General features: G+C 27.5%; 3 protein-coding genes across 8 annotated transcripts in view; 2 read left to right on the top strand and 1 right to left on the bottom strand.

Moving 5' to 3' along the window:
• Positions 1 to 6,589, top strand: part of LOC107173168 (uncharacterized) — a 186,136-nt gene extending 179,547 nt beyond the window's left edge. For 2 of the 4 annotated variants that reach the window (XM_089227488.1, XM_089227487.1), the window contains 12 exons: positions 126 to 196; positions 260 to 315; positions 383 to 516; positions 571 to 1,098; positions 1,156 to 1,334; positions 1,444 to 1,599; positions 1,660 to 2,081; positions 2,147 to 2,335; positions 2,733 to 2,916; positions 2,998 to 3,136; positions 3,229 to 3,326; positions 5,258 to 6,589. In XM_089227488.1, coding sequence (XP_089083614.1) covers positions 126 to 196; positions 260 to 315; positions 383 to 516; positions 571 to 1,098; positions 1,156 to 1,334; positions 1,444 to 1,599; positions 1,660 to 2,081; positions 2,147 to 2,335; positions 2,733 to 2,916; positions 2,998 to 3,136; positions 3,229 to 3,280 — 2,110 coding nt within the window. In that variant the 3' untranslated portion in view covers positions 3,281 to 3,326; positions 5,258 to 6,589. Of the gene's footprint in view, positions 1 to 125; positions 316 to 382; positions 517 to 570; positions 1,099 to 1,155; positions 1,335 to 1,443; positions 1,600 to 1,659; positions 2,082 to 2,146; positions 2,336 to 2,732; positions 2,917 to 2,997; positions 3,137 to 3,228; positions 3,327 to 5,257 lie in introns of all 4 variants that reach the window. The other 2 variants (XM_089227485.1, XM_089227486.1) reach the window with 1 other exon arrangement.
• A 649-nt stretch (positions 6,590 to 7,238) lies between these two features.
• LOC107173135 (uncharacterized) lies at positions 7,239 to 11,451 on the bottom strand. Of its 3 annotated transcripts, none has more exons than XM_015523532.2 (3): positions 11,097 to 11,451; positions 10,767 to 11,024; positions 7,239 to 9,171 (listed from the first exon to the last, which is right to left on the bottom strand). In XM_015523532.2, exons 2-3 carry the CDS (start codon positions 10,947 to 10,949, stop codon positions 8,998 to 9,000), a joined length of 357 nt encoding a protein of 118 aa, XP_015379018.1. In that variant the 5' UTR covers positions 10,950 to 11,024; positions 11,097 to 11,451; the 3' UTR covers positions 7,239 to 8,997. The 3 variants fall into 3 exon arrangements, with proteins under 3 accessions (XP_015379018.1, XP_015379020.1, XP_015379019.1); XM_015523534.2 differs by having other exon boundaries at positions 10,767 to 11,092; positions 11,245 to 11,451; XM_015523533.2 differs by having other exon boundaries at positions 11,245 to 11,451.
• Positions 11,452 to 11,536: 85 nt separating this feature from the next.
• On the top strand, positions 11,537 to 12,818 carry mRpL18 (mitochondrial ribosomal protein L18). The gene is made up of 4 exons (XM_015523531.2): positions 11,537 to 11,889; positions 11,955 to 12,068; positions 12,391 to 12,502; positions 12,579 to 12,818. Exons 1-4 carry the CDS (start codon positions 11,687 to 11,689, stop codon positions 12,696 to 12,698), a joined length of 549 nt encoding a protein of 182 aa, XP_015379017.1. The 5' UTR covers positions 11,537 to 11,686; the 3' UTR covers positions 12,699 to 12,818.
• Positions 12,819 to 13,611: the final 793 nt, after the last annotated feature.

Genomic DNA, 13,611 nt, shown 5'->3' with positions numbered 1-13,611 from the left:
AGACAATTTCAAAAACAATTATCGCTTACTATGCACTATACTCTATTGCTTTTATTTACTTACTATCTTATACGTCCATTATAGAGAAACAAATTTATTTTCGTATAATTAATTTATAATTTTAGGTCCATACCAAAGAACAAATCAAAACCTTTAGAAGAATCAAATAAATTGAATAATCCGGATCTAATATCAAGTAATGACGAATATATTTTATTTCATTTTTTTTTAAGTACTACAAAATATGAATATTTTACAGGTAACCGTATAACAGCTAAATGTCATACAGATGATACTAATCCCAATTTAATTAAGGCAATTACTTTTTAATTATTTATATTATGCGTTAAGTAAAGTATGTTTAAAAAAAGTTATATTTTAGAAGTTGATGGGCAATGGTTTTGCGACTAAAATATCAATACCTGTCTATTCTTCCGATGAGTCTTCAAAAGCACCAGAACGACGCAGAAGGCCAAGTCCTAGAAGAAAAAGTATAGGAGCTGTGACATCAATTAAGTAAGTCAAATAATAAAACATTTATAATGTATTAATACTAAAATGTATTTGCAGCTCTACTGATAAGAAACCTACGGTAGTAAATAAACCGGAAAAACGGAGGGAATCACTTCCCGAAATTCATAGAAAACCACAAATAAATCTAGATACTATGGAAAAATCAAAAACTGAATTTCACATAGAAGACAAGCCAAATTGTGCATTACAAACAAATTCGTCCCAAATAAATTATTTATCTCAAATAAATAATTTGAACCTGAAGACAGTAAGCGCAGAGTCTCTACGTTCTATTAGTCCAGGAAGCGATTCAGTTTTTTACAGTGATCCGTGTAGTAGGGTGTCATTATTATCTAGATGTACACTATGCAATACCGAAGACTATACTAGTAATACAAATAGCGATGTAATAAATATCGTTAAGCCACCTGAAGGTTTTGGGGATTCTCCAGAAGAACCACCTACTACGCCTATAAAACGATTGACAAAACGATATCGTTCAGAAGATAGAGGAAGAAACACTAGGTCAGAGCAAACTCGAGCTAAATCTGAAGAAAGGGTAAAACATGTAAAAGAAAAAGGAAGGTAGGTAAAAGATAAAATGTTGTAAAATATGTTGCCATAATATGTACTTATTCCTAGGCCAATGACTAGATCTACCAATGTAAGTATGGAAAGATTAAATGGAAGTAGTTCTAGCCTTCATTCAGATGATGATGATTGGTCAGGTGTCTATACAACACCGTTTACATCTTTCTCATGGGTATATATAGACGAAATAGAAGAGTTCTATGTATGGAAAAAGCCTTCAGATTTGCCAGGTATTGTCAGATATGCCATGCGTCTATATTAATTATTTTATTATTATTATTATTATTATTATTAGTATTAAAATTTTATTAATACGTTTTATATTATTTTTTTATCCAGATATTAAATGTTCGCCTGAGTTAAAACGAAGAGATTCCATTGAATCTACATGTTCAGAACACGAGTTCCGAGTAAAATATCAAACAATCACGCACAGAATGGTACACAGAAAATCGAGTTTAGAAATGTTCAAAAGAATCGCTTCAAAATCTTTCGGTATGCTGTAAAATATTTGAATATTAAAACAATATTAACAAGTCGTTTAAATATGTATAGATAGCGATGAACGTTTAATGGTAAAACGCGAATCTGGAGAATTCGGTTTTCGTATTCACGGGGCTAAACCGGTCGTAGTATCCGCAATTGAAACGGGAACAGCTGCAGAAAACTCTGGTCTCCAAGTGGGCGACATAATTATAAGCATCAATGACATGTGTGTTCTCGATGCATCACATTCGGAATTTGTCAATGTCGCACATAGTGGTTCTGACGTCTTGGAATTGGAAGTCGCCAGAACCTGTGATATCTTAACACCAGTAATCGAACCATCCACAATTGAAAATCGCATTATCATAGCCAGTAAACTATGGAAATTTAGCATTGGAACGAAAAAAATGAAAAACTGTTGGCAGCCCAGATATTTTTGTCTCAAGACTGATAATTGTCTCTACTACTATAAGTCTGCGTCTTTGAAGAGAGTACGTTCTTGCAGTCACCCGTTGTATTTATTTCTGTAGGTATTAATGAATTGTTATGACTTTAGGACAGACATCCTTTAGGAGCACTAAATCTTAAAGGTTTCACCGTAATGCAGACATCGGACACGGGAAGAATGTACAGCTTTCGACTGGAAAGGAAAGACCACAAGAAAACAAGATTGCACATAGCAGCAAACAGTGCAGAAAACGCGGACCGGTGGATCGGAGCGCTCAGCGAAGCTACCAAATGTCCAGTAAGTGCAGTTGACAGTTGTCTACAGTTGTGTTTGATCTGAGAAAACGAAAAAAAAAACAAACAAAATACAAATATTAGGTACTATATCACCTATATTACTGATACAAAATTCAAAGATTAAAATACAGTAGGTACCTAACAAATAATATTGTTATATATTTATTTAACACACCAAAAATATAGCATTATTAAATTATTTAAAAATAGCGTCTTAAATGGATTATTATCGTACCCAATTAATCCTAATTGTCCCAACGTCCTTGGCCTAATGGTCGCGTTCATTGATATATACTCTCAATTTGTTTCCATGTCAGCGACAGTCAAATATAATATAATATATACCTATTTATAAATGAGTTCAATTGTTCGAGTTTAATTTTTTACGCTTCTTACAGTCGATGGAATGGCTAGCCGAGGATAACTTAAAATCTGTGGTCACCATTGATCCACAATCGGACTGCCAGGGTTTCCTCTCCACGTTGGTGCACCACTGTGGAAAATCGTGGAAAAAATACTACTGCGTTCTTAAAGGTGCTAGGCTGTATTTTTTCGTGGACAGCGTAACCCGATTTGCTAACGGTAACTATTATTCATTTATTTATTTATTTATTTAAAATATTTTTAAGTCGTTAGAAGTGATTGTATTTCTTAAACTCACAGGAATGGCTTGTCTCCACGGTTACAAAGTGCAAAGTTCCGTTAACGCTAGTGTAAGGAAATTCGCGTTCGAGCTTATACCTCCAGACTTGTCATTTAGATATTTCTATTTTTATACAGACACTGAAATAGACAAAAGAAGGTGTGGACAAAAATCACGTTGTGATAATTGGATTACTAATTAAAATGCATTAGGAATTAATAATGATTGTAAATTTAATTGATTTTTATTAGATGGATAGCTGCTCTAGAGTATAGCATAGATCGCTGGATAAACGTTTCATGATAATATAACGGATTCAACAAGTGTTTGTCAGATCAATTCCAATAATGTAAGTTTTTCTCATGGCATTATACATTAGGTATTAAGTATTATATTTATCGTACAAAATTAGTAAAATAGTCTTTAGGTTAAATTTATTATTACCTACCATCAATATTTTATAATTTAACATTTAATTTTCTATCGTTGTATATATACTATTACTTTAAAAATGTGTATGGGCAGGTGGGTATTGTTGTATCCCCCCCCTAAAAGGTTGTAACTTGAGTGTCGGGACACATCCTGAGTTTTTTTTAAATATAACTTTTTTCGATGTATCATATATGGGCTTGTTGTATTAAGAATAATTTTAAATTTTCGTTAAAACAGTAATAGCGAGCATAAATATTTATATTTTGGAAGTAAACATAATAAGTGAGAAATCCATATTATATTAACAATTTTTTTTAGATAACATTTCTGAATATCTATCTTTTTCACACACGATCAAACATGGACTATGGTTCGAGTTAATATTTTATGAACGTAAATAAAAAGAAAAAAAAATATTCTTACTAGGTACTCAACTTCTCAACACCATAGACTAAATTTGTGTAATACCTAATTGGTACATAGATTTGCACTGCAATACATTTTCTAGATAGGTACTATGATCCGTAATTTTGTATAAGTATAGAGTTTGGATAATTGACATAATATTTCTCCATTCTTTTCTATCCAAAACTTCCACCTCTTTTTATTCTCTATAATATGAATATTTTCTAATATCTGATATAATTTGTTTTATATGTACTACCTTCATAGGTTTTCCTTTTCCTGGCATCCATTCAATTTGGATGCAGTGGCGCAACTAGGGGGGTGCATAAAGGTCTTTAGCACCCCCAAGTTAAAATTTAGCACCCCTTGTTTTTTATATATAATTATTATTATATACTTATAGTATAATTATGAATTTTATGTTTTTAAATAATAGGAAATTTACTGAAAAAATGTTTAACTGTTTGGTCGTAGGTATAATGTAATTTGTTATTCATCTTTGTAGAATATTGAAAAAGATTTATTCAACCAGATAAACACCGAAACTATTTTGAATAAATATTGCATGAAACCCATAAAAATTATGCTGATTTCAAATGTATAAATTAGGTATTTATTTTACAGGATTATGAAATTAAAATGTTTTAATATGTTTCTGATATTGTAGTAAAAAAAGAGTATTATAAATGTTGTTCAGTTTTTTATTTTTGTAAAAAGTCTTAATATATTTTTTAAAGTTTTTATGTATCGATTAAAGTTGGTCTATGTTTAGAGGGTGTGGGGGGCTTTGCCCCCCCCACGGCCCTGTGATGTATTCACAGATTTAGCACCCCTCGTTTTAGAGATCTAGTCGCGCATATGTATCCATGTATGTATTATGTAATCATATAATATGATAATATTAAATTATAAAAATAAAATAAATATATAATAAAAATAATCATAAATTGATATAAGTTCTAAATTATTTGACTGTAATGCTAAAGAAAAATCATTAATTTCTTAAGTAATTCCTTATAATCTAAATAATAATATTGAGTAATAAACTTATTATTACCTATACCTAACTAATAACTTTCTTATATTTGTAATTATCAAATAATACGATAATTATTGGATTAGATTGTGCCATAATAGTCAATATCTATTATATTTAATTTTTAACAATAAACCAAAAATAAGGCGGAAAGTACATTTTTTTAAATAGTACTGTTATATAAATTATAAGTTTAAATGGTTAGAACAAATTATGTATTAAGACTTGTATGATATAGGTAGGTTAGGTGGTAAATTTATTTTAAATAAAATATACAATATCTAAACATATTATCTATATACTTAGTACTTAGTTTAGTTCTATAATTTATAGTGTATAGTACATACCTAACTACTAAAACTATAATAGGTAGGTAGGTAATTGTTTATTGATTTATATTTTTCCAGGGCAGAAATATGAAGCTAGCTTGTGATATCATTCTTACATTAATATTTGGACCATTACAACAACATAAACAGCGTAAAAAGATTTACTTTTAAATATTTCAATATTTAAGTCTATATATTCTTTATTTTTAGTTTATGACTATTATTTTATCTATATTTTATAGTTATGTTTACGATTATAGACAAAATGTTGTTAAAATAATTTTTAATTTTACAACGGAAAGTTAAAAGTCATAGCAATTTTTAATTTTCAACTGTATTAATTATCACAAAACAGCCTACTACATTATATTCTAACACAATATTTGTATAATCTAGAGTCTGTTATAAATATATTTTGTGAGAAATTAAAAAGAGTTAGTACCTACCTATATGCGTTAATTATGAATATTCACTTTGATTAATTTACTTTGTATTATTAGAAGTTATTACTTATTATTATGTGTACATAGACTAGAGAATAGCAATGTTGAGTGTTTACATTTATTGTTCATTTGTGTTTTCTTAGGACATAATAACTATTATTTATTGTGAGGATGTTGATAATTTTTCATGAGTAGTATTTAGCATTCACTCTTGAGTCTTGATTGATTTTTAATTTAGAAAATCGAAATATGTAACCGTACCAGGGGACAAAAAAATAACGGCATATATTTATTTTTTCAATTAGGGTCTCATTGGTTGTTCCTAATTTGAAATAATTTGTCAATTTTCAAGTAAGATTACTACACTTAGCGTTTTATTATCATGTATTGTACTTATGTATTATGAATTAAACACATTTAAACTTAGAACTTTACAAGTACCTACCATGTATTTAGGTTATTACTTGGACAACTTGTATTATTCTATACTTTGTCCACAGGGTGATCCAAAAATCAGTCTTTATTATACTTGTTCAAATCTTATGTATTTTTAGTGGCTAAATTTACTGTTATTACTATCTTAGAGGAAATCTGATTTGCCAATGGTAGTTCAATTGCATCAATAAGAATGATAGTACAATTACTTACAAGTATTTGTATATTTGGTCATTAAAATACTACCGATTTCTCCAACAAAATAAATTATATTTTATCGATTCTCTACTTTCAACTCGTGTGTATACCTATATCTTTTGACTATTTTATACAAGTCATTATTTTTAGTTACCCACCTAGTATTTTTAATCAAAAAAATTGACTGAACGGTAAATCAATGTTTTAAACATAAATTTATTTTATGTTATTATTATTTAATTATTATAATATTATTACTATTACTACTTATTATTATAATTATTGTATAATGTTATATTTATCTTTATTATTGTAATATAATTTATTTATTAACTATTAGTTTAAAAAATAATTTAATAGATACAAATGTTTCACTACCTATTCATTTTATTCATATTTGTCTCCAAGATTTTTAATAAAATTGCTCAATAACAACAAAAAATGTGTACACCCATTGGACAGTTGTAATTTCATAGTGAAGAAACTTATCAACAATAGGTTTAACTTTTCCAACCTATAGTTAAATAAAAAGAACTGTTTGCTAAAACTAAATAAGTACAAATTGTATATTGACTTAAGAAATATTCAGTAGGGGCATAGCAAGAATCAGTAACACTTTTGGCATAAAATCAAATTTGCGCCCCCTATCCAATTAAGCTGAAAATAAACAAGTTTTTTTTTGTAAATTGTCATATTTAGATTGAGAATGCCATTCGATGAAATAACACCTTTTGTATAACTGCGCCCCAGGCAAATGCCCTCTTACCAGTTACCAGTGCCTATAGCTACCGCCCAGATATGCAGGTAAGTGTTAACATACATATATAATATATATTCTGGCTTCCTTCAATCTCCGCCTAACATAGTATTACATACTTTATCTTCTGATTAATAATTATTATACTGTATTGTAAAATTTCATTTGGCATATATACATTTTTTAAGCAAAATAAATTACAAGAACATTATAAATTTCAAACAAATTGGTTAATCAAAGTTTACATCACTGTATTAAGAGGACGTCTAACCGGCATGTGTTGTCTTCGTCTTACACACGTACGACCTAGCAAATTATCTTTTGCTAGTTTCAATAGGGTATTGTCGGTTTTGATATTAGAGTGTACCCACCTATTATCAAGCCTGGACATAAACACGTTAAAAAGTTAAAAGTTAAGTTAATTTTAACTTTTAACTTAACTTTTTAAAATTTAATTTTCATAAACTTAATTTTTAACTTGACTTATTTTAATTGATATAAACTCAATAAATAACGAGTTACTTTTAATCAAATTCGAGTTAAGTTAATTTATAAATAATTAAATAATAAATATAATGAAGTATATAGTTGGCTATATTCTCAAACAGTTTTAGACTTTTAGTTTCCTGAAAAAGTATTCAGAGTACATTCTTAAATACCATGTTATTTTTATTTAATAATTTAAAAAAAATGTATAATACTTGTCAGTTGTCTGTATTAGTGTGTTAATAAATCAAAAGATTGTATTTGTTTCGGCATTTTCAATTTTGTATTTTTTTCATACTTACTACATAATTATATTAATTCAATACCTATATATAGAAAAGCTATTGGCTATTTCCTGTGGTCAATAATATTTAGGATTTTTATTATTTATATAGATATTATATATATAAAAAAATAAAAAAAATAACTTAACTTAAGTTAATAAGTTAATTGAAAATGTTCATATAACTTTTAACTTAACTGAGTTAAAAAAAGAATTAGATTAACTATTAACTTTAAACTTTTTAAAATGTTTTCCATTAACTTAATTTAACTCAGTTAAAAATTATCATTAACTTGCCCAGGCTTGCCTATTATCAAACTTTTAGATAGCAACATTATCTGTGTTCTCTTGTTGGTTTTTTTACGATATTTTAATTTTTAAGTGAGTTATGGGTATGTAAATTATGAATATTTTAAAATGTTCATAACTCACTGTAAAAAACAAACGAGAGAACACAGATAATGTTGCTACCTAAAAGTTTAATAATAGGTGGATTCACTCTAATATCAAAACTGACAATACCCTATTGAAACTAGCGAACGAACATTTCCTATGTCGTACATGTGTAAGACGGATACAACACATGCGGGTGCGACATCCTCATAAAAATATTGATGTACAACATTTTAATTCAAGTCATTACTAATTATAATTATTAGGGAGAATACATTACATAATAGGGAGAATACAATATTATTGATAAACAGTAAGCATAATATTATGCTAAATATAAATCAAGATTAAAATAATATGTTTCTTATCATATTTTATAATTTATAATATAGTAACTGATGTACAGAAATTAAATTATCTGTTTTTTTTTTGTATGTTAACTCCATTATGACACTTTTTTGTAATATTATAGCTTTAATTGTAAAAATTTTTGAACTAAATAAATATAATGCAATTTAAAAAAAAAAAAAAAAAAACATTATATCCAACTAACTACTAAGTGGATAAAAGAAGCACAACACTTATAACAAAATAAAACAAATATGGTGTATGCAATAAGTGTGTAATGGAAAAAGTGTAGTGACCTAAAAGATAAATGATGTGTTGAAAGTCACAAATTACTTTTGTTAAAATATTTACAAATAATATATATAAAAAAAAACAGATAATATAAACAAAATTATTTAAATTACGCTGTAGTCTTGTAGGAGTTCAAATTAAAAATATCAAATTTAGTACTCTAAACTGTAAAAAAATAATTAGATTATTGTGCATTATCTTTTTTTGTCATTTCTAAACATTTACGAGTAGAACCAACATATTGTAAAACAGTTCCACATCTATTATCATACAGAGGATCAATTTTTTTTACTTCGTTTTTTCGCTCAAAAAACATAGCAGTTCCAGGTATATATTTCCATTCATTAAAATGAAATATCTAAAAACAGAAATCAACAATATTGAGTTTTTAATAATTTTATTTTCTTATTAATTTTAAGAAAAATCTGTGTCCTTGGGTACAGTAAGAATATTTGATAAGTACAGAATTTATTAACATGAGACTAAGGAAAAAGACATCCAGTGAAAGGACAACCTATTTTTTTTTTTATTTTTTTTTTAATTATTCATTATTTAAATCACGACACCAATTTCTTTTCTAACTCTGTGGGAGATTCCCAGAGTTGTTCGAGTAGATGGATCTAATATAAGGGGATTGCGATGCAAGGGCGTGCTCACAGGGGGGATGAGGGTGTCATATCCTCCCCAAGAACTTTTGTTATGCGTAATTTATAATTCTTCGATAGTTTTGGTTTACTCAGAAAAAAAATGTAGTGTGTAATGTGTAGGTACCTACCTAATTAGTTTTAATTAAATTAAATTTTTTAGTTATGTTAAATATTATCATACATATTATCATGACAAAATAAACAATTATTTTGTCATGCATATTATTATAAAGTATATATAATTCATAGACCTAGATACTAGTATACTAAGGCACTAGTATAAGGTCTATAATTATGTTTAGTAACATTTTATAAAATATTAATTTTGAATAATATGTTACCTGTATTATTTATATAACATTGTGATTTGTACCTCATTACCCATTCCTAATTGCTAAACGGAGTGTTAGATGAGATGGCCAAGAAGCCAAGCAAAATAGAAATTGTCCTTTAGTTAATAAAAATTATATAGTTAATATACAGTAAATATAATATAGTAAACTATAAAGTTAAAATAATATATTAAACTTACATGTATATTATGTATTTACGAATGGGAAACAATTATTTATTAATATTTCAATTTGAAAGTCTAAATTTATTAAAAAGTTTGAAGTTTAAAGTTGAAGGTTAAAATGGTTATTCTAAGTTGTTCCGGGGGATAACGTTAATTAAAATATAAATCCAGTGGAAGGGGATGTGGGGGGGGCAAAGTCCCCCACGGGTATGTGACAAGTCAAAACTGAATATTCCCCTCCTTTCGAAAAAGCTGAGCACGCCGCTGTTGCGATGGGAGGGAAGTCAATTATAAAATCGTTTGCAGAACAGCTTCAGCATGAACTGTTTTTATATTTAAATCTGTGTGCACAAGATATATAGTGGAGAATTACTCATTAATGATTAAGTTTTTTAATGGTTTGAATTTCACATAAGATTTGTTTTGTTCCTTAGTTGTAGGCCATCAGTCTACATTGGCTTTATATTAAATATTAAATAACTATTAAATTATATACCTATATATTAATTAATCTTGTTTAAAATATGTCATATAATGTTTTTAGTCATAGATCTAATCTACTAGGTTGGTATAGAATGGTTATTTTACAAAATACTAGTTCTTAGGGCCTATTCTAGGACAATCAGTTAAATTTTTTTGTGGAATATTTCCAAGTAAAATAAATTTTATCCATTTATATTTGAAATATAAATGTATTCTTCATTTTTTTAACGACTTTATCAAATAGTAATCAATTTGATATGAAAACTTACTGCCAAATTTAAAAAAATGAAGTAAACATCTAAGTACCTTGTTTTCAATTTGTAATGCTGGAGAATCAGAGTCAATGGCTATCACTCGGACGTTGCTATTTGGGTTCAAAATAGACATTTCATCAGCATTATCCACGACAACATGAATCAAGGTTTCCTCAACAATTTCTTCACAATCCTGTGAGTCTGTTGGATCGTTGTCAGAATTGTCAGATTGCATAATAACACAGTGGTATTAATATATTGCAGTATTTTTCATACAATAAATAATCTCGTAGTCCTGGACATGTAAAACCTATGTAACATCGGTATTAATAGATTCAAGATTTCTAGCCAAAGATTTAAACTTCTAATTTGAAGTACCTACCAACAAACCAATTACCAAAATATCGTTATTCATTCTAGTTAGTTGTCATTACACAATACAAGTTACCAATCACCATTAGGCAAGTGGTAACTCAGAAATGCATAATATAAGTTGAAACTATAAATATTAATGTAAGATTTTCAATTACCGAATTCCGTTGAGCGTTAAGCTTCCATAAAGCTCAAATAATCAAATTACCAACAGAGCACAAACGCCACGAACCTCGATTATTTACTATTTACCACAATCCTCAGTAAACATTAACAAATAACAAAGTAATAAAAATTATAAATTGCCGGTGAAAAGTAAGCAGTAACTTTTGTCTTTTTTTACCATGCCGAGTGTTATCACCTTATATTCTTCTCTACATCGTGGTCTGTCGTTTGTGTTGTTGTTATCAATCTTATCATATAACTATGATATTTACAAATTTACAATTAGTATTTACGTTTAACCAATTAACCATGAATCATGATATTTAGAACATTTGAGAACACCCGGATTTATATTTTATGAAGAATTTTCAATTCAAATTTCAAAAGTCTAGCACTAACTATTTCGTTTATTAAGTAAAGAAAAAAAATTTAAACATGTTAGTCGGTCGGCAATCAAAAAACATTTTATCTAGTGTAACGAATACAAACATAAAAAGGTGTCTTAGCACAGCATCTAAAGACCCAGGCCACGCTCCATTTGTATATAATCGGAACCCTAGAAATCTAGAGAAATTACGAATCGCTTACAAACCAGCCGGTTACCATCTCGAAAAACCTGGTCGTGAATTTTGGCATAAGTAAGTGCACAAGATGCTAACATTTTGTCGGTTATCATATTTGTGTTATGAATTTTTTTTCTCAGACTACAAGTAACAACTAGTAAAAGACATGTGACTGCTAGTGTTTTGCACCATACAGGTATGGTTCCCGTAATGGCAACCACTGCAGAATGGGCTATACGCAAACAGCTTTTCAGGTTTGTGTACTTTTCTAATAGGTGCCTGTGTAAATTCAATGTTAAAATATGTGGTAAATATTTTATTTTTTCCTTATAAATACCTACTTTCTAAACATTGTTTATTGGCGATTGTACTCGTAACAAATTAACCATACACATTTTTTAATATCAATTTTTCATATCATTCTACTATTTCTACTACTACTACTGACTTTTTAATTGCTTTTTTTAACTATTCATATTATTTAATAAAATATGAAAATATCTATAAGTAGCTATGTAAAATTTGATTATTTGTGGTTTATTTAGTTCTGATTATCTATTTTATATTATTATGCAGCACTTTAGATAAAATGGCATACATAACTATTGGCAAAGTGTTAGCACAACGTTGTTTAGAATGTGGTATTTCTGATATGATAAATTCCTATGAAGTTTTGCCGAATAGTAAAGTAAGTCTCATTTTACAGCATTAGATAGTTTTATTTAGTTAGAATCAATGATTATATTTATACATTTTAATTACAGCTTGAGGCATTATTAGAAAATTTATTAAAGAATGGTATAAGGTTAGAAGAAGATCCAAGATACAAATCACCAAATCCTTGGGATCAAGAAAGACCAGAAAAACCGTGGGAACATTATTAAATTAAATTAAATTTTTAACATATATTGTGTATTATGCATATTTTGTATTTTTTACTAATGTTTTAAACAAAACTATATATTTAAGGTAGAAGTATATAAATAAACAAAAGTAGAAATTAATTTTTGTTTTGAGTAAAATAATGCATATTTAATAATAAGTGAAAAAATAGAGCTAAGAATCAATAGATTTTATAATAGGCATTAACAGCTTTTATGACATATCCACAAATATTTTAAAATTAAAATATATCTACTATCTAGATAAAAGATACATTCAACAATTTTTAAAAATATACTAGATAGTAAATACTTTACTTTCTTATTTTATTTATAGATACAAGTTACTAAATAGGTACTATTTAAAGATACAAGAATTTTTATTTTTATTTTAAATAATCATTTTAGTTTTTAAAATGTATGATCTGTAAAATGAGTTCTTCAATAATATTAATTTATCGTTACTTACCAACTTATAATACTTCAGCGTACACAAAAAACTGATCATTATAAAATATATAGGTGATTTAACTATTCCATTTAGATTTACCTGTAAATCTAATAAATACTCATGGAACGATTTTCTTATTTTGTTATTATTCAAAAACTATTAAGATTAACTATAAGTACTTGAAATTTTTGTCTATACGTGCTAAAATATTTTGACTTGTTTTGAAGTTACGATTTTTTTTTTCTATAAAAATGTCAAAAAAAAAAAATATTGTATGGTCGAATTACTTGAAAATTGAATACAAGGTTCTTCATAAATAGTTATATTAGCAGTTGAGAAGTATTAAATATCCACTGCCCAATAACTATTCTAAGTTTTTAAAACTACGATTTAGAAAATTAGAAAATTAAACGAAGAATAATACAATTTAAGTTATTTTTTTTGTATTTTAAACTTATTATTCAA

Source organism: Diuraphis noxia, unplaced genomic scaffold (genome assembly GCF_037042655.1).
Source record: "Diuraphis noxia isolate RWA-SAM2 unplaced genomic scaffold, SU_Dnox_SAM2 contig0004, whole genome shotgun sequence".
In the NCBI taxonomy this organism is placed as follows: Eukaryota; Metazoa; Arthropoda; class Insecta; order Hemiptera; family Aphididae; genus Diuraphis; species Diuraphis noxia.
Note: the sequence above shows the minus strand (reverse complement) of the source record. Positions and strands in the feature narration are given on the sequence as shown.